The 25,498-nt window shown below is 40.4% G+C and overlaps 1 protein-coding gene across 1 annotated transcript; it reads left to right on the forward strand.

The window, feature by feature from the left end:
- Positions 1-1,343: 1,343 nt before the first annotated feature.
- On the forward strand, positions 1,344-23,910 carry lsr (lipolysis stimulated lipoprotein receptor; the record flags this gene model as incomplete). The annotated part of the gene is made up of 11 exons (XM_080850994.1): positions 1,344-1,386; positions 2,706-3,044; positions 6,222-6,341; positions 6,735-6,791; positions 10,299-10,445; positions 10,635-10,820; positions 12,054-12,107; positions 12,319-12,447; positions 13,377-13,668; positions 22,925-23,330; positions 23,875-23,910. The coding sequence occupies 11 exons, from the start codon at positions 1,344-1,346 to the stop codon at positions 23,908-23,910; spliced, it is 1,809 nt and encodes a 602-aa protein (XP_080707120.1).
- Positions 23,911-25,498: the final 1,588 nt, after the last annotated feature.

The raw sequence follows: 25,498 nt of genomic DNA on the forward strand, positions 1-25,498 counted from the left end.
ACACGCAACAAGGCTCACAAACCTTGCAACACGGCTCTGCGTCTAAAACGAACCTTAAATCAAAACTTGTCTAAAACAAGTTCCTTGTGTAAATTACGTGCTTACGGCTCTGCGTCTAAAACGACCCTATGGCCTTTAACCATTAAGGCGGCTGCATGCTACAGCGTTGGGGGTTAACGGTTGCGCAAAATTTACTCGGTGCAGTTCATGCTCCCAAAGGTTGCGCGTGTTGTCATGAGCCTGCCATTTGCCTGGCAGATACAAAGCTGTTTCCCTAACAGAAAGTCTGAAGCTTGAAGTTCTTTTCAAACCTTTGCTTGGGTAGCACTGTTAAACTGAGCAGACATGCATACTACATTTGAGTAATCTCATCACGTAACATTCGTTTTCTAAAAACAATCACATAGTATTGCATGTTTAACTGTGGTAGAAAATACGTTAGCTTAATGCTAACGTATATGGAAAATCCTATAGACACCGCGCTAGGTATTAGCATCAAGTAATTCACGTTAATGTTTTTGTATGAGCCTGACATTTGCTCTGCAGATAGATAACAGGTTCCCTAACAGAAAGTCTGAAGCTTGAAGTTCTTTTCAAACCTTTACTTGGGAAGCACTGTAAAACTGAGTAGACATGCAGAATATTTTAGTAACCTCATCTCGTATCATTCGTTGATAGAATGCAGGCTGCGAGGCTCGCGTAAGGGCTTACGTAAAAAATGACGCAAGTCTAGAAAAAGGGGCCGACGCACGCAAGACGTAAGAAGTCGCGCAAGGGTCGCGCAAGGGGCTTGCGCGGCCTCTTGCGCTTGCGCTTACGCTTACGTAAGGAAGCATGAATCAGCCTTTAGGTTACTGCACTTGTGTTAGAGTGGACCATACCATGTGATATTCTTGCTACCTGAGGGGGACCTGGGCGTAGTAAAATGGGTATATATTCAGTAGGTTAACTCAATCTAAAAAATAGTGCTAACCTTTTTTCATATCAGAAATGTAATTGTAAGAGGGCCAGTTTAAAGGAACCAGAGAAGTCAAGTGTGAGAAAATGAAATGTCACGTAAAAAAGTGCCAGCCCGTTTCTTAACCCACCCGCAGTCTGCCTTCAGAGAGTCCGAGGTCTCACCTGTTGACTCGTAACGCTTTCCGATTAGTCAAAATGGAGGAATGAGTTGAGTGAAACTACGCGGTCATGCACCAAACGTTGTTTGCCAATCCGCCAATAAAAAAGAGGAAGAAGAAGAAGAAGAAGAAGTGAAACTAGGAAAGGCTAAAACACATTTTTTCTCTTTATACTTGGATTGTGCTTGATTTATCTTCGATTTAACATCTCGACAGTGGCCTAAAATGTACTGTAAAATTAGGCCTACAGCGTTCCTTATTTTTTCAGGTAAGATACGTCTTTATAGTGTCTCTTTTGTTTAGATTGGTATTGTAAGACTGCTCTATGGGCCTAATCAAGAAAACTTATGACTTGGCGAAATCTTTGTGAAATCAAAATGAAAGTGTTAGCCTATATCTAATCTCCGTCACCTTAATCTTAGTTGTCGTCATCATATTATATTATGAGCATCATTTTTATTTGTAAATTTCTACATTGACTTGTAAACACTAACTTTCCGTTGGAGGATCATACATTGACTTGTAAAAACTAACTTTCCGTTGGAGGATCATAACATGTCACGACAGCACATTGCCCATGTTTTGTCTTCCCCAACCTGCCATTCTATAGGTGTGGCCGTTCGGCTTCTCGCTTCCTCATTGAGCAATAAAGTAGACGAATTTGAATAGCACCAACAGGGGGGGGGGGGAAAGGATAAATAGTTAACACATGTCTAGCGTGGCGTTAGAACAAAGTAAGGATTAATTGGTGAAGAAGGTAACACTTCAAACAGTGACAGGATTTAAAAGTCTGAAGTCCGGTGTACCCACTGAAATGTAATGTGCAAATAATAAGGGAAGGCATATAGGCTAGGCTATAGGTATTCATTAAGCCCATAAAACATTTAAACTTTGAGGTTAAATTGAAAACTGTATCGTACAATATTTGGTGTGGTTAATAAGTTAAGCAAATTAAGACAGAGTGAAAGTTTAAACTTACCCCCCTAGTGCTTGCAATCCTGATCAATTGACCCATCCCATGAATCCCATAGACCACCTTTTCACAAAATACTACCAAGCCATATCAGTAAAATCTTTTTTTTTTTTTGTGTGTGTGTGTTTGTACAGTAATAAGGCTTTTGCTTATCTACTTTTCAAGGTGGACTGAGATTAAGCAAAATTAAAAACATCTATATTTCCTCTACCATGTCCATACATGTTAACACATTTTAACATTTCAGAGTAGCTTTGATTGCGCTTGAGTTGGTGTTTTTAGAATAATTTTGTGTTGTTGATTACTGTGTGCTATAATATTGTATTGTACATTTGAAAAGTACTAGAGGAGCATAAACAATGTCACTACATTACTGGTGGCAAATGTTATGGGAAATCTGCAGAGCATCTAAATAAACAACATTGATTTGGGGCACATGCTCATTTTTAGCCTGTATTAATCATGGTGTATAAGCTAATTATTAATGGATAAAGCCTAAAATCCATTGAAATAACTTGTCATTTAAGGTATCGTACCAGTGTAAACAAGCATTATTAGTATTTATTGTCACTGGTTTTAGACTCTCACTGTTTATTTTCTATTTTTTCTTGCAGTCTTCTTCAATAGCTATACCATCGCTATTAATGTCCTATGCCCAGTGAAGAGACATGTGGTCATGTTGTTCCAGCCTGTTACACTTCAGTGTAAATATCAGACCTCTGACACCAATCCCCCCCTCATCACATGGAAGTACAAATCTTTCTGCAGGGACCCAATTGAGATGGCACTATCCCCTAGCAGTTCTGACAATGCTCTGGCTCAAACCAATCCAAACTATGATCCTGTGACCGAGTGTCCTGACAACCAACGGACAGTGCGCATAGTGGCCTCCAAACGGATCTCTGTCACACTTGCATCTGAATATCAGGGCCGAAAGATCAGCATCATAAATAGTGAGTGCATTTTATTGAGTATGCTTTCAGAACCCTTGCTGCCCATATCAGTATGTTTTGTAAGTTGGCTTGAAAATGTTGTTGTTTAATTATTGTTTAAGTACAACTGCATATCATGATTTTTGATGTATCAAGGTACCAGCCCAGTCCTTATGGTTTATAGTTGTTTTTAATAGTACATCTAATTAAGTAATTAGTACATTTACACTGCAGACCTGACAACATGTACGCATTTTGCGTACCTAGCACGTATTTTGACATCAAAGTACGCTGGTACGAGTTGATGCTCTAAAAGTATGCATAACCAAACAAAAAATATTAAACAAAAAATTGTAATCTTTTTTTATTTTTAAGTACGCATAACGCCATAACGCTCAATAATGCATTGCCGGTTTTCAACGGCTTCAACTTTCAAAGTCTGTCTGTGTCGAGTCGCCAAGGCGTACATAGGCAGCTGCAGCAGAGCAAGAAGCAGAAGAGGAGTTTGTCTCTAATCTCACGAGAGCTGAGTACAGCAACGGATGTCGTTGTCTCCTCTCCACTCCCACCGCGCCTGCGGGGCCAGTCTGACTAGATAGCAGCAAATTATTATAACTTTCTATTCGCAGGAAAAATATTATAACTTTGTATTCGCAGGAAAAATATTATAACTTTGTATTCGCACAAAAATGTGACCTCTCTCAGAATTGCATATTGTGCGCATGCGCAGCTTATTTGCATAGTATGATCAGTTGATGACGTCATCTAGCGACTTCTGGCAACTTTTGGGAGAGCTAACAGCTACTTTCCTTACAGAGAAGTTGGCAACACTGTCAGTTACTCTGGTGGTTACTCTGCAGTCAGTAGAATCAACCGCTGTTTAGGTCTCAGTTTTTGATTCATACTTACCTAACTCTCCCTTCTCGCCAACATCTGGCCAATTCAAGTGAGGACATCAAACCAACTTAAAAATCACTGAAAGGTAAACTAATGAGTAATGCAGAGATAAGACGTTAAATGAATTACATTTTAGCCCAACGATGTTAACCATGCGGATAAAATAAAAAGATTGCATGCGCCTCAAAAAAATCATTGATAGTCACCGGGAGAGATGGCCATGCCTCTGTTCTTTTCAGACTTACCCACCATTCTTTCTGCACAGTGTGGAATGTCCTTATCGACATTAGTCGAGAGCAACTTCTCCCAACCATCCAGCCTTTTCCAGCACAATGGAGCACCTTGCCATAAGGCAAAAGTGATAACTTAGTGGCTTGGGGAACAAAACATCGATATTTTGGGTCCATGGCCTGGAAACTGCCCAGACCTTAATCCCATTGAGAAATTGTGGTCAATCCTCAAGAGGTGGGTGGACAAACAAAAACCCACAAATTCTGACAAACTCAAAGCATTGATTATGCCAGAATGGGTTGCCATGAGTCAGGATGTGGCCCAGAAGTTAAATTACAGCATGCCAGGGTGGATTGCAGAGGTCTTGAAAAAGAAGGGTCAACACTGCAAATATTGTCTTTTTGCATCCACTTCATGTAATTGTCAATAAAAGCCTTTGACACTTATTAAATGCTTGTAATTATACTTCAGTCTTCCATAGTCACATATAAGAAAAATATCTAAAGACACTGAAGCAGCAAACTTTGTGAAAATGTATATTTGTGTCATTCTCAAAACTTTTGGCCACGACTACAGTAGTTTGGTTGGTTTCCTCTCTCTTTTAATCTGTGTTGCCCAACCCTTTTCATAAGGATGTCTCAGTTGATTGGTTTGCTTAATTGACTAATTAAGCACCCAGATATGTTTCACCGAATCTGTTCCCTGCTTGACTTCACCAATGCAGCTGGGGGTTCACTTACTTTTGAAACTACACTAATTCCATGTTTCATGTAGTTTTTTGGCTACTCAAACAATTCCCTCTAAACAAGTACATGCAAATGATAAACATAAACCTGACATTTCATCTATGGAAAATGGTGATGAAAAAAGTGAAAAATCATGGTAAAACAACAGAAAACTATTAAGTGCTCAAGGGGTTCACATACTTTCGAGTGGCACTTTATATGTTTTTACTAATAATAGGTACTGATAGAAGCCTTATAAAACTCTTCCACTGACTAGAATTGATAAAGAAGCAAACACAGCGCCATCATTTGGTCTTAGCAGTTGTCTAGTTCTGGTATCTCATCATGTCATTGGGCTTGCATTCAAACATCAGAATTTTTTTTTTCAGGACACTTGACAGGCATGCAGTCGTTAAAATATGTTACTTTAAAAGGGAAAAAATACAACTTGACCATTGTTTGAGAAGTTCCTAAGTAGTCTAGAGTGAAAAAAAACATCCCAGAGGAAATGTAATAGGCCTGCTACATACTGCTTACTTGTGCAGAGAAAGAAAGTTTGAATTAGGCTACAAATTTGTTGTCACAGTTATCACTTTTTTCATTAGGCCTATTAGAGTGGTTTAGAACTGCATCATTTATTAGTTCAGAATGCTGTCTATTGGTTCAAACATGCCACAGAATTATAGCTAATAAAATGAAGGCCACAAAATCTTGGACAGGACAACAGAAAAATCATGGGGGTTTACTACATTTACAACAGTTGTCTCCCCTGTTGCGCCGCACACAACCACATTTTAAGTGGATTCAAAAGTTGGGTGATGGCAATGACGGTAACTAACACGTTAACGTGCACACTAACACGCACACTATGTCAGCACCTTGTGCACTGCTAAGCGCATATTTATTTTTGCCATTTTATGAATTACCGTTATGACAACATGGCCTGCTAAAATGCAGTTGCATAAACCCATAGCTAACAAATATGAATGAGCATTTAGGCTGAATAACTAACCTAAAGAAGAAAATGTTGCTTCCAATTACGTTAATTGAGTCCAGTATTTGAAAAACTGGCCCAACATGTCTGCTCCTCCTGTGTCTATAGCAGCTCTACAAGGCAAGTGTATTTAGTGCCGTGCAAGTGTTGAGTGTAGTTTGATCAATTGGATTTAGTTTTAGAATTCCCTTATACAAAATGTCTACATCACCAAATTTATATCAGTTAAAGCACTTGGATAGTATGAAATTTGTAAGGTATATTAATGTTTGTTTTTTTTGTTTGTAAAGAAAGTAGTGGTGTTACCTTTAACAGTGTACTAATGTTCACCAATCCCTTTTTTCTCACAAGATGCTGACCTAAATATCGCCCAGACTGCATGGGGAGACAGCGGCGTTTACCTGTGCACCGTGGCTTCTGACCAGGACCTAACAGGAAATGGAGAGTGCTACACAGAGCTCATTGTGCTTGGTCAGTATTCCTGTATTTGCCCAATTGTTGAAATGCTACAAGCACACTTAGGACAATTTTCATACACATCAGACTGTCTGATGCTGTTAAAGGCTTTATTACTGCACAATAACGAATGGATTCAGTACCTTGTTTCCTATTGTTGTCTCCAAATAATGTTAAAACATATTGTTTGGTACTTAGTGTTATCATTCATTCAAATACAAGGGAGTACATTGTACTTGTTTTTTCTTTAAAGGACTTTGGTGGCTTGTCTAAGGTTTGTGGGTACACCTGAAGAGAAACTCGTATAAGAGCTAAGATTAGTGGGCAGGTCAACTTGTAGGTTAAAGACTCAAGAAATTAGTGAACAGAACAATGTTCAGTAAACAGTACTTTATCTTTCCTTCACAGAGAGAAAGGCAAATACTACAGACCTGCTGCCTGGCATTGACTTACTGGTCATGGAAGGTACACATAACTGTGGACCAGTTGCTATTTTTGCTTTTTGTGTGTAGGTCAGTGGTGAACAAATTGATCAAATGTGACGCGCCACGGCAAAACCCAGCATAAGTAGCAACACATAGTTTTGAGATACAGGCAGTTGAAGCCTGTACATTCATGAAAATACACTACTTCGACGATTTTGGCATAAATGTGTTTTGTAAAGCCTAATCGACTGGGCTTGGCAAGTGAGCAGGTTTTGCTGTGGTGAGTCATACATAATTATGCTTTCAGTTGCGCTGTTGCAATTGATATGCATTGCGAAGGCAACTTGGCGAAGTCATTGAAATTAATTGAACTAAAAAAGACAGTAGGTTTTGTCCTTAGGAGGAAAAGACAGGGATGATAAACCAGCCAATTTTTTTTAGGGAAAATTGTCCAGCAGACAAGGTCACTGCAATATGCTATTATCTTCCCTGTTAATTGCTCTCAAACCGCCATATCGAAATGCTTCACTTGTACCTGTGCTTCTGTAGCAAATTGTAGTTTTTTGATGACTAGTGTTGGGGGTAGTATGCTAAGATTACATTTTGGGGGTAACTAGTAGCATGTTCTGACTGCCGCTGATCTAAATAGTGTTTGATTTTTTTTAATTTTTTTTTTTGACGAGATCATATACTTAGAATTCTGAAATAAGATTTTCTGGACGCACGGCAAATTTCGTAAATTTCAAATGAATGACAAATTTTAATAGCAATTCTATTTCAAGAAAGGATTGAGCAAAATTTTGAAATTTCTACTGTAAGGACGTTGCCAATGCCTGCATATATAGGCTGTAAATATAATATAATATCATATTAACCATCTGACAGAGAGGATGACATATGGAAAAATGATCTGTGACAACATGAATGAAAACGTAGTAATTAGGCTTATGTTATATTTCATGGAAATCAAAGCCTACAAGTTGAAGAAATCAAATCAAAGTTCTCTGCACATTGCTGGCACAATCTCAATCAATATACTATTATCACAAAAGTGTTGCACCAAAATAGAGTCTGTTCTCGAAGCAGCAACTAAATGAGGCTTTGAATATCACTGGTGACGGCATTTCACCCTCAAAAAATACAAGCCTCGTTATGGAGCTCCGATTTTAAGTGCCTCAGGTTTTTGACACATGCTTCGAAGCATCACACATATGTTAACGCAATGTACCTGCTAATCCCTCTATTGTCTTTGTATTGCAATTCCTGATGCTGATAGATGATTCTTTGATGCCACAAAACTTGGTTTATGAATTCAGGACCCGTTCCTAAATGTTGCTTCATTTGACCACTGGGGAGCGCTGTGATCTTTGGCCCACTAAAAGGGGAAATGAAAAGTTCTGAAGAGCTAAGGTTTGAAGGGGAAAAAAGGAACCAACCCACATGAAATACCGTAAAACTTCAATGAATAGCCCAGGCTTTTATTTGCTTCAGTCACTGAACTCAACTGGCCTATATTTGGGACACATGTCTACATGGGAAAGGCCTTTGATTCCTTTTGCACAAATACTATCACATTGATTATTTGAATCACACTGAAAAGGAGAAGGGTTGAACACTAAACAGAGAAAGGTGGGGACAGGTGGGTGTTGCCAGTAAGGTCAAATGTACTGATCCACAGTGAGTCTTAAAGTGAGCCTTATGCCCCCGCTTGAAGAGAACTGATAGCAGAAGACCAAGATCATAGAACAAGAAGCACAAGTCTGGGGCTAGATTCAGGCACTTTTGGACTTCTGGCATGCTTTGGTATTTTTTCTTTTTTAAGCAACTTTAAATAGTGGTTGAGGTAATTCTCTAAGGTTTGGGGGATGCATAAAAGCTCTAAATCGCTCCAATCATATGAAGAAATAAATGGCCATCTAACATTTATGACCCTGTCATCGTAGTATCAAAGAGTATCAGTGGAAGGGTTAATGCCAATGGTCCAAACATATGCAGAGGGAGGCTGTTGATACCCTCTCCCCATCACATATGAACACAAAGCCAAGAAAAAAGCCAAAGGTGTATACACAATATACAGACAAATGCAAAAACATGAAACACTACTTTTAATGCACACAGAAATGCAAGGTTTGTTTCTTGTTTATAAATATGTGGAAAGACCACCACTATGTAAGGGATAACGGCCGACGAGCTGTGCAGTTCTACAAAGATAATGGACGCTGCAGGGCAAAGAACTGCACAGTTTGTAGAACTGCACAGCTCGGAGGCCGTTATCCCGCTTATCTCCCGTTTACAACATCCAAAAATGTTTTTATTATTATTATTATTATTATTATTTAGAATTTCCTTTATCTTTAGGAAACTTAATATGCAAAATAACCTGATGAATTCTTGATTTGAAGCCTTGTGCTCCCGTTAGAGAAAGTAGTGCCTGGAACAGGCTGTTTTAAAAAAAGAAAAAAAAAACTTTACGTTGGTTGTCAATGGTAACCATTCAAGAGCATTGGTATGGATTTAACTTTTCTACTGGGACTACATCCACGAACATACATACGAACTTATTGTACACCCCATTAGCCAATCAGAAAACAGTATTTCGTTCCAGAGGGAGATAAGCAAGTATATTACATGCCACGTTATGCCTGTACCAAAAAAATTATTCAAGACAACATGCTGGGTAGAGATATAAGGAGGGGGGGGGGGGGGGGGGGGGGGGGGCGGCTTGTGGCAGAAGGGGGTGGAACAATCAGGAACATGGCAGATTAAATCATACACATATCAGGATGAGTGGTAAAACACAATACATACATAACATGGTGTATATATGCTGCAATTGATGAAGGATAAGCTGGGGAGAGAGCATTCAAGTATTGTAGAACATTTTACTGGGTATACAGTGTGCTGGTAAGGTTGCTATTTCAAGGATAAGTAGAGTAATGGAACAGAAAACTATGTTGATGGTGGCAATTGCAGGAAAATGCTAGCACACAGTATGGGGTATAATATGAGCATGACGGTGCGGTGGGGACGAGTAGGTGTAGGCCGAGGGTTTCTACAAGTAAATCAGATGGAGAGATTTGAGAGACTACAGCAGCATCCCACAACGAAGACAGTCTAGGAGAAGAAAGAGACAGTGAGTTGGTAGAGTAGAGTTTAGCTGCCAATACATATACTTTATGGATATAAACATAGAACAAAAAGTAAGGAAATTTGTGTATTGTAGATTATTTCTTTGTTGTAACAATGCTTCTCGGCAATACATCGTATTCCCTTTTAAATGGTCCCAGATTTGTAAGGAACATGCAATTGTGGGATGAGCAGCACAGCTGAGTATGTGGGTTGCGTAGATGCGTTTTCGTAGATGCGTTTCTGTTGATTGAATCTTCTAGTACTTTAAAAAGAGTATAAAGGAGTACCCTTATTTATTCACCATTAGCAATTTTCCATTTTAGACATGTACAGAGTATATTAATATTTTTGCAGGAGTACGAATATTAAATGAAGTTGTTTGTATTTGACTGAACTCTTCCATTCTCTATTCTTCCAGATAAGCTCCTGGTAGCTCTGGTGGTGATAGGCTTCCTGTTGTTGCTGCTCCTGATTGGGATCTGCTGGTGTCAGTGTTGCCCACACTCCTGCTGCTGCTATGTGAGCTGCCCCTGCTGTCCAGAGCGCTGTTGTTGCCCCAGGGCATGTGAGTATCCTTCAATTGTGAAATATTTTTCACAAAATTTTACAAAATTGATTTGTATCTCTTTGACTTTCCCAAATACCTTTTGGGGAAATATGTTGTCAGCAGTTATAAATAATCCTTGTCTGAAACTAAGGTGTTTTTCTCTCTCTCTCTCTCTCACTCCCCCCCCCCCCCCCCCTCTCTATTTAGTGTACGAAGCAGGAAAAGCCATCAAATCAGGTGTACCTAGTCATTATGCACCAACGATGTATGCACCCAGCATGTATGCCCAGCCTATCCATGGACTTGGAGGGGCCTCCCCTGCAATCCCAATGCTTCCCATGCCCCCCATGCACCCATCAACCAACTACAGAGACTATGATCATGCCAGCTCAAGTATGTATTGAAGTGGAATGGTCAAAATCTATGTGCTTTCACATGATGTTTTCCCAAATGATATGACAGTCAAAATACTCCTCAGATATACTAATAGGATTTAAATTGCGTTAATAACATTGTAGTAAGTTTGGTCTTGAAGAAATAGATCTTTTTGAACTGTACCTCCAGCAATCAAAGTCAACATTTGCAGACATGGATTTCAATGATGATGAGACGATGATGAGTCTTCTCAATAAATGACTCTTCCTTCACTCCAACCCCTTCGGCTAACCCCTTTCAAACTAAGGTTAAAAAACATTCAAAACTGAGATTGATTAATTCATGAATTAATAGGCTATTAATGCCCAACATCTCATTACACTTGAGGGACACTTTCAGAAACTCTCAGCACTCTTGTTAAAATTGACGTTATAGTCCTATCCTTTTAACTCTAAACTGGATGGTTGTATTTTGCGACGTACAGTCTATGATCATCATCATCTTAGTGCATTCTTCTATCTTTTCAGGTGTTCGTTGTAAAGCAAACGTGTAAGGCCAGCACAACAAGAGCCCAAAGGGACAGTGTCATATTTGATCATGGGCTTCCTATGATATAAACTACTTACTAACCGAGAGTGAGGTCAAGCCGGGAAATATCAAACCGCAGTTTCTTGTTCATCTGGATAGTAAAACTCACTATGAGAGAGTTCGCTTTTGTTCATTTTGTTAACGTAAGGAAATGGTAATTGTAAATAGAAAATATGTAGTTTCGTTGAGCTCTCAAGTGTTCTCGTGAAATCTTTTCGTCGGAGGGCAATATGCCATTCTGGATCGCCCGCTGAGGTCCCTGAATGGGCCACACACGGAAGGCATGACCACGCAATAGCCAATCAGAACGCTCATACTATCGTTGACATATAATAGGAATTCTTACCAGCATGCAAAAATGTTGTATTTGGGTAGCTGCGTGTATTTTCCCAAAAGGCCCATCTTAACGGTTTGGCTCAAATACATTTCAGACTTAATAGACATGTGTTGGCGTTTGTGGTCTGTGCTGGGCTGGGCTATTGTCAATGTAACGAGTTATGTCACAATACCAATGTAACATGTTTTTATAGTGTACAAGTGCACTTTTCATCACAGCACATATCACATGCCTTGTGTGCACTGCACTTTCAAGCTCTTTAATATTTCACTCTCATTACCATTACTATCCTAGTGAACTCATATTGTCTTGTTTCTTATCTGCAGTTGGGCAGGGTTCTCAGGTACCTCTGCTGCAGGAGGATGATGGCGGAGGCCAAAGTAAGTAGCACATTTCTTGTGTAATTGTTGGATCTTGAGAGCTCTTTTCGTCTCAAAATATCCATGTGAAATCTTGTCAGAAGTAACTTGTTTATTTACGAATCCATACCATGCTCTAAAGTAACAAGAATTGAGATGGTTTATTGAGTGACTGAAGACATTGCTGGCGCTTACACCAGAGTGACTAAACACCCCTCCTCTTCCATTGCAGCTCGCAGTGGCTATCGCATTCAGGCCAATCCAGATGGGAACCCCACACGTGTGCTGTATTACATGGAGAGAGAGCTGACTAATCTAGAGCCCGGCCACCCTGGAGATGCAGCAGGCAAATACAACCGCTGTGGGTCTCTCCTGTGCTTCTTTTACCTTCCCAGACATCCTCATACTAGAGTTTGATGTCAACTCTAACAACAGCTAGGAAGACAATTTTAATATTTTTCAATATTGATTCATCTTGCGGTTTGACACTGACCGTGAAAACTTAAACATTTTGAGTATAGAAAACTGTGGAGAATGCACAGGAATATCTGCTTTATTTTCTGGAATATGAATTGAACACAAGCTATTCATAACTACTAAAAGTTGCACTATAAATTCAATTTCATTCTAACAACTTGATCAACAAAACCAAAGTTAATCTAACTCCTTATCAAATTGATCCTCAGGTAGAACAATAATAGGTATTTACTATATTTACTTTCGTGTATAATATAAAGTGTTATTTATATTAAGGCATGTACCTCTTTTTATTTAAGTTGGAAACAGTTTCAATATTACAAAACATTGGTTGCCTAATGTCAGTATCAGATATATAGATAACAAATTGATCTGTGAAATATATATACCTGTAGAAGCACTTACTGGAAAATAAGATATGTTTTTTTTGTGTCACACTCGATGTGGATGGTCCCCTGTAAACTATCTACAGATGCTCCGATTATAATCACACTATCTGTTGAAACTACTATTTATGGTTACGGTTGGGGTTAGGGATTGGGTTGGTAAGGTTACATTTATGAAGATTTTAAGAAATCTCAAAGGAGCTCAAAACATTACTATACTACTACCTGCCTTACTTTTAAGGTGTGTTACACTAAATCTCTTAAGGAAACCTTGGCCAAGTTTAATCCTAATCCATAAATTGCATGTCTGATTTGAATTGCATATTAACATTATTAAGTAGTCAAAAAGTAAACTATGCTGGTATTGCTTTTAATCGTCTTTCATTCTCTGTCCTGCTCTCCCCCTGTCCTGTCCCCCTGTGCTTAGTGGACGGTATGAGTGAGGTGACCTCCCTGCATGAGATGTCTGAACCCCGTTCACATGGGCACTCAAGGCCACCAGGGCTCCCTACCTTGTATGACGACCCGGATGACCGGATGAGCACCATCAGCAGTGTGTCCCAGCACCAGCGTCCAAGGCGCCACAATGACTCCCCCATGAGCCATGGTGCTAGAGGCCGGGCCCGCTCCATGGACAATCTAGATGTGATTTACCAGCACTCCTATGATGATGACTTTCCACCCAATTATAAGTCTGGAGCCAGAGTTGGTCGAAGGGGGTAAGTAGAGCATATATGGGCATCATCTTGGGTGTAGTAGTTATGTGGTTCTGACATCTCAGCCACAATGGACTTTTGCATGTTGTTAATTTGAGTGAATCACTGTCATAATCTAATAACTGAACAATACATTCAAACACCCCTAAGTAGCTAGAGGACTATGAGAAGGCAGAGAAAAACATCATAAATAAGTACATGCATGAATAGTAGTACATTGATTGGTTGACTCTTCACTTATAAAACATTGCAATGGCTCATGGGATCGGTTGATTTTATGGTTTATGGTAAACATACGTATAAGTACATATTCCTTCCAAGACTTTTAGAGCCTTTAAGATCCGTGAAAAGGTTGTCTTCAAGGAAGTTTCTGATTTCCTGTCTCAGAATTTGCTAAACCCTAAGCAGTCTGATTTTTAGAGTGGTGCAGGTGCAGTGAATTATGTCTACTACACAATGTAAGTTTCCGCTACATTAGCTAGAATTTATTAGCTCCCTGTCCCATTCTGATAGAAAAGTAACCATACAGTTAGACTTCATAGACTAGCAGTCTACACAACGTACAAGACATCTACAGGCAAATAGAATTGTTTTCATTAGTATCATAAATGTTCAGGGTTTCCCCCAGGATTTCCTGTAAGGTGCGGTGGCACCTCAGTGGGGGGTCTGGGGGCCCCCCCCCAGAAAAGTTTGTATTTCGTAGACGCAATTTCCTGCATTTTAACCGAATTGTGGGCCCAGTTTCAGCTCAATACAGAACTGTACTTTTGTTTCTAAATACGGTACAATGTCATTATTTCAGGTCCTTAAAGGTGTACAAAGTATGGGTCCTCATGAGCTACCTATTTGGCAAAACTTCACTGATGTAAAAATAAGTGCAGCTGGCCTTTTCAAGAATAGATCCAGGGCCCCGTGGCGCCGGCCCTGGGTGGCAGGACCCCACCAACCATGGCGACCCCCTGTAATAATTTACACCAATGAGATCACAATATAAACACAACTACAAATGTTTCCAGTTAATTCTCTTTATTTACAACTGTTACTCAGAAATGCAGAACTTAAAACAGCGTTGGGTTGCAAAAAGTATGTTTTTTCTTTAAAATGAAACTTTTTTATTTTTTGATTAGATAAACTTAAAAATGTGCAACACAAAAAGTTAAATTAAATTGTACATAATGGATAAAACAGAGGAGAAGGGGTACATCAGACATAGCAGTGTTTCCCCTACAATGATATTAGGGTGGCGGCCCGCCCCCCCAACGGCCCCGCCCGCCCCCCCTGGAAGGTCAAGTAAAAAAAAAAAAAAAAAAAAAAAAAAAATTTTTTTTTTTTTTTTTTTTTTTTTTTTTATAAATATAGCGCCAGATCACAAAATAAGTCATTGAAGGTTACCTTTACCATAAAACATGTAAAATTATACTTATTGACTGCTGTCATTCAAAGAAACACATGAACATCATAATTCATTTAAGTGTTTGTGTCCGTGTCCGCCGCCGCCGCGCATCGCGCCGCGCCCCTGCCCCCCCCCCCCCCCCCCCCCCCCTAAGCTGTAAACCTAGGGGAAACACTGCATAGTATTCAATGGCACATCTGGCAGGCTGGCTCAGAGCATTTAATACGCCTTGTTTTCTTAAAGAACTGCTCTAAGGCCTTCTGATATGGGAACTCGAGGATTGAAGGTCCATTGATGCTGATGCGCATGCACGCAGCCAGGTGCTCCCCCTGTAGCCTGTTTTTTTTAGTGAAGTATTTCAGCAAACTCATCTGAAAAAGAGGACAGAGTGAGACGATCTAAATGCATTAGAATTATTATCTTTGAAGAGGACGCGTTGACATTTTGGATTCGAAAACTCCGGCGGGAATTACTAGCTATTAGGCTACTTGTTTAACTGTTCTTGTATTTATTACGAACGAAATCGCTAAGTTGGTCGGCTTGTCCTTAGCCTAACTAATAGATCTATGAGCTCTGCGAAGGTGTCCGCCTATTTTAAAACCACGCAGGCCTCGGACTTGCTACCTTTAACAAACTTTGCTCTGTTGTCATCCGCTACAAGTGCAGGGCTCATTGAGGGACCACACACAGCTGTGCGTTTAGAAATGACCGTTACTGAAGCTTATTTACATTTAGCCTCCCGAAATATACGCAATGTGAGAAACCAGCCGTCTACGTCTACAACATATTAGGCCTACGATGTAACCCCTGCACAATGTTCAACAACTTGTTCTCACATGTAAAATAAAATTAATTCAACGTCACGTACCTCTGATCCAGTTGTTCGGTTTCTAGTTTGAGGGCCAGTGTGTCAGAAACGAGAGAGGGGGCGGGGGGAGTATGTAAACCGGCTGTGGTAAGCCGTGGATGCAGTGGAACGCTGATGAAGTGCGGGAAAGGCAGGCGAATCCTTTGATGTGGCAAATAACACACCAAAAAACAGGGCTCCGATTTTTTCCGATGCGTGGCGGGGAATGACGAAGGTGCGGCGGCCCGCCACGCTGAAATGAACGTAGCGGAAACCCTGATGTTAGCCTTAAATTTAACATATACAACATGCATAAGCACAGGATAATGTGTCAGTCATTTTTTTTTTTTCACAGGTTACATTTTTGGCCATCATGTTCATTAAGCCCCTTCTTGACGTAGTCATAGTAACCAAATACCAAAGACTAATGTTTTGACATCTTAATTCAATTCAATTCAATTCAATTTTATTTGTATAGCGCCATAACAATACAATTGACTCTAGGCGCTTAACAGAGCCCAGAGCCTAAACCCCCTTAGTGCATGCTCAATGGCAACAGGGGCAAGGAAAAACTCCCTGTTAGGCAGGAAAAAACCTTAGGCAGAACCACGGCACATAAGGGGGGACCCATCTGCTTGAGGTCGGCCGGGTGGAGACAGGAAGATGGGAAGGGGGAGGGTTGTGTGGCAGAAGGGGAAAGGAAGCAACAGGGGTTATACACAGCCAGCATTTGGTCGCTGGACATAGTAGGTATACAGACATCCGGTGGTAAACACATGATACAGGCAAGACCAGATTACTGTACTAATAGGGTAACTGTTACAGGGGTAAGGGATGTAGGGACAGAGAAACATTTCAGTGGTGGCAATAATGTATATTGTATATAAATGCTAGCATAGGGTATTGGGTAGAGTAGGTGTACGGCAATGCAGTGGCGGTGGGTGCGATTGGCCGAGGGTTTCTCCAGGTAGACCAGGTGGAGAGGCTACAGCAGCATCCCATAGCGGAGATAGTCCTGATTATTAGGCAGAGAAAAGGGAAGAAAAGAAAGAAAGTGAGTGGGTAGAGTTCAGCTGTCCATGTGCGTAGATGTAGAGTGGTGGGGGTGAGGAGCAATAGTTCCAATTCCATCAGCCATTGGAACATTGGAACAGGGGGAGAGAACATTTATGTTAGTAGGCATCAATTTCAGAAACAGATAGGGATATACATTTGGGTAGTGGATTTAACAGTAGGCATTATGGCTATTTTATCGGTGTTATTATAGGCATAAGCAATATGATATGGAAGGAGAGAGAGAGAGAGAGAGAGAGAGAGAGAAAGAGGGAAAGGGAAAAGATATGTTTAGTAAAGGCCCTCCTATACGGTACAACATACGCTGTCTTGGGGATGTCTAGCTTAGAACAAACCTATGAACAGGTAGGCCCATATGGATGCTAATGTCTTTGCTTCAGTCATCTTGTCATGGTTGTAGACAAAGGCCAACAATCAGAGTCTAATAGCTCTGGCTAGAAGACACACAAAAGCCAGGAACCAGGTCTGATGGCCCATCAACATAGACAGAAGGCCAGGTGCCTCCTTGATGGCTGTGGCCTAGTGCTATGCAAACTATCTCTGCAGGTGGTTGTTAAGATGTAATCATATTATGTGAAGTTATGAAAACGGCTATATCTAACACCGGGAACCGTAAAGGCCTGCCTACACGGTACAACATGCGCTGTCTGTAGCACATATTTTTATTTTTATTTTTATTACAACAATATTTGTGTTCGGCTATGTCTGGGTGGGTGGCACAGCAGGTGATGGGTTTGTTGACGCGATTACTTTTGGTTATAGGATGCACTAAAGAGGAATGTCTTAAGTCTTGATTTGAATATAGGCACGGTGGCTGCATCTCTGATGGAGGCAGGAAGATTGTTCCAGAGGAGAGGGGCTCGATAGCTAAAGGCTCTGCCTCCTCTTGTGGTTTTTGATATTCTTGGAATTACCAGGAGGCCTTTGTAATCGATTCTACTTTTGACGGGGAACCAATGCAAAGAGGCGGGTACCGGTGTGATGTGTGCATATTTTTTAGTTCTGGTGAGTTTACGAGCAGCAGAGTTCTGTTTAAGTTGGAGGCTCTTTATTGTGTTGATGCTGCATCCGAACAGGAGAGCATTACAATAATCAAGGCGGGAAGTAATAAATGCGTGGATTAGTTTTTCTGCATCTTGGAGGGATAGGACCTTTCTAATTTTGGCAATATTGCGCAAATGAAAAAATTACGTCTTTGAGATCTGTTTTATGTGTGAGTCAAGTAGGAGGTCTTGGTTGATAGTTACACCAAGGTTTTTGATGTTAGTGTTGGGTGTTGGGAAGCCATTGAGTGTGGGTAGAAGGGTAGGCTAGATAGTGAAGTTCTCAATTGATCGGGGCCTACAAGCATAACCTCAGTTTTATCAGAGTTGAGGAGCAGGAAGTTGTTAGCCATCCAAGATTTTACATCATGGAGGCAAGCTTCTATCTTGGGTAAATGTAAAATTTCATCAGGTTTCATGGATAGGTAGAGTTGGGTGTCATCAGCATAGCAATGGAAGTTAATGCCATGTTTCCTTATGACAGCACCTAATGGTAGCATATAAAGGGAAAAAAGCAGTGGTCCAAGGACAGAGTCTTGTGGAACACCGTAGCTTACTCTGGTGTGATTGGACGTCTTCTCATGGACATGAACAAATTGATGGCGATCAGAGAGGTAAGATCTAAACCAAGATAGGGCACAGCCTTTGATGCCAACGTGATGTTCAAGTCTCTGTAACAGGATATGATGATCTATAGTGTCGAAAGCAGCACTAAGGTCTAGGAGAACTAATATTGAGGTGCACCCTTGATCAGATGCGATTAGTAGGTCATTCAAGACTTTGACTAAGGCATTTTCAGTGCTGTGGTGGGCCCTGAAACCGGATTGGAAGGTTTCTTCAATTTTATTTTGTTGTAGAAAGGAAGTAAGTTGCTTAGCTACTAGTTTTTCAAGTATTTTTGACAAGAAAGGGAGGTTCGATATGGGTCTATAGTTAGCAAGATTATCGGGATCAAGGTTAGGTTTTTTAAGAGATGGCTTTATCACTGCTATTTTGTATGATTGTGGAACGTATCCTGAAATTAGAGAATTATTCATTACATTAAGTAATGTCTCACTTAATAAGGGAAGTGCATGTTTAAGTAATTTTGTGGGGATAGGGTCTAGTAAGCACGTTGATGATTTAGATGAGAGGATCAAGGAGTTTAGTTCAGGGAGGTCAGTGGGTGCGAAGAATTCAAGGAGAGCACCCGGTTGAGGGGGTGTTGCCGTGGCGCATTTTGGAAGGGGTGTAGGGTCACAGAGGGGGAGGAAACTATGGATTTGTTCTCTTATTTTATTATTGAAAAAGGTCATGAAATCATTACCACTAAAGATTATGGGAACCGAATGTTCGATTGTGTTCTGGTTTTTTGTTAGCCTAGAAATAGTGTTAAATAGGAACTTTGGGTTGTTTTTATTACTATCAATCAATGAAGAATAGTAAGCTGATTTCGCCTCAAAGAGTACTCGTTTATTTGTCTGGGAATTCCCTGCCCCTTCACTGCATTTCATTTGCTCAGTTAGTCTGGCAAACTACTCATCAGCGATCCACTTCACTCACGTAATTGGACACGCCTTTAACCAATCAGACCAACGATACTATACAACGATACAACGATCGGTAATAAAGCAAACACATATTTTTTCTGTATGAATTGTTCCAGGGCAAGTTTCTGTTCTGTTTTCAAAGAAAACTTGCCTTATCGAAGTTTTGCGGTGCTTCGGCGGCCACCATGTCCAATGTTTAAAAACTCTGCGTGCAGTAGATTTTGTAACGTAGCCGTGGTAAGTTTAAATCCGCCAATGGCGCGCCAGGTAGCCAAAAGCCAGTTTGTGATTGGCTCCAAGGATTCTGGAAATCTTGAAATGAACGGCTATCCAAAGTTGGCCAGACCCAGTGCAGAGGCAAAATCAATTTGGCCGGAAGAAGTGGGGCGGGACTTCCCAGACTACTCGTTTATAGCTTAGAAGACTATCCTTCCATGCCAGGAGGAATACCTCAAGTTTGCTGGAGTACCATTTTTTTTCTAATTTTCGTGTGGTTTGTTTAAGTGCACAAGGCTGATCAGTGTACCATGGGGCCAGTTTTTTCCGTTTTCTTATTCTCTTTTTTAGTGGTGCAACAGCGTCAAGGGTAGGGTAGTGTAGCGCATGTATGACGCCTTCAGTTAGTAGGTCGATATGAGGTGCCATTTACTTTGCCAGCGATAGGAGCTGAGGTGAGGGCGAAGGGTAGTTTTGCTATAAATTCAGCTGTAGTCCTGTCGGATAGACAACGGCTGTAGAAGTGGGTTATTTCCGATGTTGGACGGAGTTCTAATTTCATGTTGAATGTGGTGATCTGAGAGGGTAGTATTTTGGGGTAGAACTATAGGGCGGTCAATTTCTAGGCCATGCGTTAATACAAGGTCAATGGTGTGATTATGGTAGTGAGTTGGTGTGTTTACATGTTATGAGAACCCAATAGAGTCCATCAGTGATTGGAATGCAATTGTAAGGCTATTATTTTCATTATCCATGTGGATATTAAAATCTCCCACTATCAGGATTTTATCAGAATTTACAATCAGGGCGGATAGGAAATCGGAAAATTTGGATAAAAATTCAGTATAGGGACCTGGTGGTCTATATAGTGTCACAAGAGTGACCGGGTTAAAGGCTTTTGAGTTAGGATGCATAAGATGAAGTACGAGGACTTCAAATGATGCAAATTTGAATTTAGGTCTTGGGGAAATACATAGATTAGCGAGGGAAATTGTAGCAACTCCACCTCCACGTCCTGTGCTGCGGGGGATGTGGCAGTTAACATGACTTGGAGGGGTAGATTCATTTAGGGCTATGAATTCATCTGGTTTTAGCCAGGTTTCAGTTAGGAAAAGTATTTGGATGTTGTTGTCTGTTATCAGCTCATTTATAAGTGCACCTTTTGATGTAAGGGACCGAATGTTAATAAGGCCCAGTTTTAGTATTGTGCAAGTTTCATTTTGTGCTGATAAGGTTTGTATCTTTATTAGGTTTTCCTGGTTAATACTTCTACTAGTGTGATTTGCGTTGGGTTTATGTATTCTAGGTATGGATACCGTTTGTGATTTACTATGGGTAGGGAGTGTAATGGTGCAGCGGAGGTTAGTGTGAGGTAATAGGTCTGCCTTCCAGTTCTAGTTATTGGTTGTCAGTAGTATGTTTGGGCTAGGTGGTGTTTTAAGTTTTGAGAAAGGAGGCTAGCACCCTCTTTGGAGGGGTGGATGCCATCCTTCTGTAGTAACCCAGGCTTCCTCCAAAAAGTTGGCCAGTTATTTATAAAATCTACGTTATTGCGTGAGCACCATTCTGCTAGCTTATGTTATTAAGTGCCGATAGTCTGCTGTCCATTTCGTCGCCGCGGTTAATAGGCATAGGGCCAGAACACACTACCGACCTGCCATTTGTGTTGCGGTAATGAGTAACGATTTAAAATTTAGCTTGGTGGTTTCCGATTGCCTTAGGCGGACATCGTTTACGCCTGTGTGAATAATTATTTTAGAGAATCTCCGATCAGCGATTACTTTTAAGTGGGATTCGATGTCATTAGCTCTAGCTCCCGGTATACAGTTCACTGTTTGTGACGGGGTTGCGAGTTGAGTATGCCTCAGGGAGGAGTCACCAATAACAAGAACTTTATCATCAGTATCGGTGGTATTAATGGGAGAGAAGCGGTTTGAAGTTGGGATGGGATTGGGATACGGGCTTTGAGTGTCTTCTACAACTTCTCTGTTTTACAGTCACCCATTTATTGTGGGGTATAGGTTGTGATGTTAACACGGGTGAACTAGAAGGCGGAGTGACGTCGTTTAATGTAGTTAGATCTGCATGCTGAATTTCGCTGGTTTGGGTTAACGAAGTTATAAGGTTTATGCTGAGGAGACGCGACTCAAGTACAGATATCCTCTCTTGGAAGTTTGCCAGTAGCCTGCACTTAGTGCAAGTATTGTAGCCATGGAAGGCTGTTAGGGAGTCGCTAAACATATTACATGTTGGGCAGCGGACAGAGGACAAATGAGACGCCATGGCCAGCTAAACGTTAGCTGAGAGCGATATGAAGTAGGGGGGAGAGGGAGAAATCACAGATTCAATGTAGTGTGAAAGGTAGTGATAGTGAGCGCAGTCACTGGGATACTTAAGTACAAAAGCAGATAAGCAGCGTTCCGGGGCTAGATAGCACGACTCAGTAGCAAGCCTGTTAGCAGGAAGTGGCGTCGGAGCTTCTGAGAATAGGGTCCGTAGGGAAAAAATATATGTCTCACATAAACATCTTAGAACAGTGGTTGCCAACCCATTGATCGTGATCGATGTATCGATCTCGGAGACTTCCCCTGTCGATCTCCAAAATAATTTTTACAAAATGTAGAAAAAAAAAATAATAATTCTCGAACTTTTTCTGAAGTGTCTTCTGGAATGTTTTCTTACGGACTTCGGAAGACCAACGTCAGAAAAGATCTCCGCCTGAGAATGTCTGTAGAGTTTATGTGAACGTAATCACCAACGATTTCTCACAAATGTAGCCCTTCCCACTAAATGCCCCTTCTAAAGCAGCTTGCACACTGCCCCGACAAACGCCAACATTCTCCAACAAACGACAACAAACATCAACAGTTGTGTCAGTGTGTGCCAGCAGTTGGTGTTTGTTGGTCATTGTCGGGTACTGTCTAAAGAGTTCAACATGTTCACTCGGATTGGGTAAAGTTGCAGAATGTCTGCCCAATGTAGAGGGATTTCCAATAGAATAGAATAAGACTTAGAACATTCTATCCACCTGCAAGACCCACAGCCCCCCGCCCCCCCCCCCCATACATATTGGCATATTGTTTTCCAAGTTTGCTTATAGCCATGTCCTTTCTTCATTCAGTCATCTTTATTCAGGCCTTTTATACCCCATTTGTAGTTCAGATGATGGATGGAATCGTGACACTCGTGATGACTACGATCATGACCGTGACCGCCACTACCACCGACAGAACCGCTCCCCTGACAATCATGGCCAAAACAGGAGTCGTGGTGCCGGCTTCCAGCATCGTCGTAGCCGTAGTCGTGATGACCTGATGGCTATGGACAAGAATGACAGAAGCAATGACTATGATGACCGGCTTCTGCGCGAGGCTCTGGCAAAGAAGAAACTGGGTAGCCAGGACCGTCTGGACCACAGAGGCGAGAAAAGACCAATGAATGACCATTATGGACCCCCCCCACTGCCTGTATCCCCTCCTTCTGGTTACCCTGAGCACTTCCCATCATCCCTGCCCTATGATCAAGAGAGCACAGCATCTTCCAAGAAGAGCAACTTGCGCAAGGTCAGTCAACGCTAAAGTTGATTCTGTCTAAAAGGAACAGGGTTGGTGTCTATGAAAGACCACATATTATGTAGTAAACAAAAAAGTAAAATATGTCTATTATTATATTAGATTGTTCTAAATCGATTGACAGCTTTTAGACTCTCGACATTCTCCTTTGAGCTTGCTCGAGGAGGGGGGCAGGCTCTGGGCTCTGGAAAGCACCTCGAGACAATTGTATTGTTTCTGCACTATAGAAAGAAAATTGAATTGAAGAGGCAGAGGCAACTTTGCAGGACTTTATAGCTAAGATTGGTCAGTCTGTAGAGGAAGATGAATGTCCTTTAGCCTTGGCCAAGTCAGAACCTGTATGACTCATCTAGAGTGGCCAAGTCATAACCTGTATGACTCAACAAGAAATGCATTTCTTGCCAAATCCTCTTCCTAGTCTTGCATCTGTATCTCAAAGTCTAAGTTCGGTTTTAAGATGTAATATTGATATACATTATTCTTCAGATATTGGAAAGAAACAATACATTCTTGAAATATACCTTTTTTTTTGCAGAATGGAGCAGTGAGTCGTGAGAGCTTGGTTGTGTGAGATGGCCTCTGTGGAGTAGGAAGGCTGGATTGGCTAATTCAACTGTCAATCTCTGAGGATTTTATTTTATTTTCGAAATTGCTGGACACAAGTTTAAGGGATAAACACGTGTTTGGGCAGATTGAAAAATTGACATGGATGAGCTCGATTTGATCCTTCACAGCTTTTACTTGCTTGGGGCACGTCTCAGTAATTGTGGCCAAAACAGGTGTGTGTTCTTGTCATTTTCCCAAAGACATGATGTATCTGCTCTGTTCGTGAATGGTATAACAACCTTTTAATACATGGCTCTACAATTATTATTTCATGACATTGTATGTTATTATAGCTATCATAGTTATCATATCATAGATTTTCAGGAACAAATTACTTTAAATGATGTGTTTAGAAATTTGATATTTTTGTTAAAAGATATTTTTAATGTTTAGTTTATGCCAAACCCGCATGATAAATGTTTTGACTTATATGATGTACTTTTACTATTACTATACCATGTCAAGTGATTTGAACGTTTTTCATTTTACTCTGCTTCATAGATTTAGCATAGATGGTGTCTCTGTCCTGTGTTTAAATGTTTAAACATTCACTTAGAAATCCACTTTGTGACTTCCACAAGTGGTCTAGTACTAAAGATTTTACTAGACACGAGAATTTGAGTAAAAAATATAAATTTTCAACTCTTATCTTTTACTTAATAACAATTTGATTTGCTGTAAACTTTGTTTGCCGGTATGTGTTTGTTGTTTTGGAAAGTTTCAGGATTATGGCAACAGTTTGAATTATTTTTTTAAATGTACTTTTGTAATTACATGCATTTCATATGCTCCCATCCTTGCCAAAAACCTGCCGTGAACACATTATGTAATAAACTCATATCAAGAAGTATCTCATAATCTCACTGGTCAGAATAATAGTACAGCACAATAGCATATATTATAATCCCACTTGTCAGAATAATAGTACAGTACAATAGCAAACATTATGCAAGCAAAGGTGCAAACCCTTCCACTTACCTTCACTGTTGCCACATGAGGAGGCATAAATATTGAGATAGACAGTTAGTAGTCCGTATGAATGGAGTAGGGGCATTAATATTTAGATAGATTTTTAGACAGTTTTATACCTGAATATATTTAAAGCATTTTTAAATACTCTATTATGCAAAAACAGGTAGATATTTTGTGCTTCATGGCTAAGGATGTTTTTATGTTAATGTAAGCCTTCATTATGGACCTAAATGTGGTCAGCACTGGAAATTCAAAATACTTCTCATTTTGCACAATGAACACAAAATTCAAGAAATGTTCAAGCATTTGATGTAAGCTAGCTCACCACTTTTACAAAACGTCCCATTTAAAGCCAATAAAAACTAACAAAAGATAAATACCTTAAACTGACACTTGCTAACAACTATAATACAAACACCTATGAACATAATCACAGATAGATTACATACAAGGTAAACATAGATACAGTCTACTAGTGCGCTACACATAAAATACATTATTATTATTGTTAGGCATCACTTTTCAGTCCCTTCCACTCTCCCAGTTGTCACCATCATTACTTCCTGGTGTCCTGGGGCTGC

The sequence above is a fragment of the Sprattus sprattus genome, assembly GCF_963457725.1.
Source record: "Sprattus sprattus genome assembly, chromosome: 14".
Classification (NCBI taxonomy): Eukaryota; Metazoa; Chordata; class Actinopteri; order Clupeiformes; family Clupeidae; genus Sprattus; species Sprattus sprattus.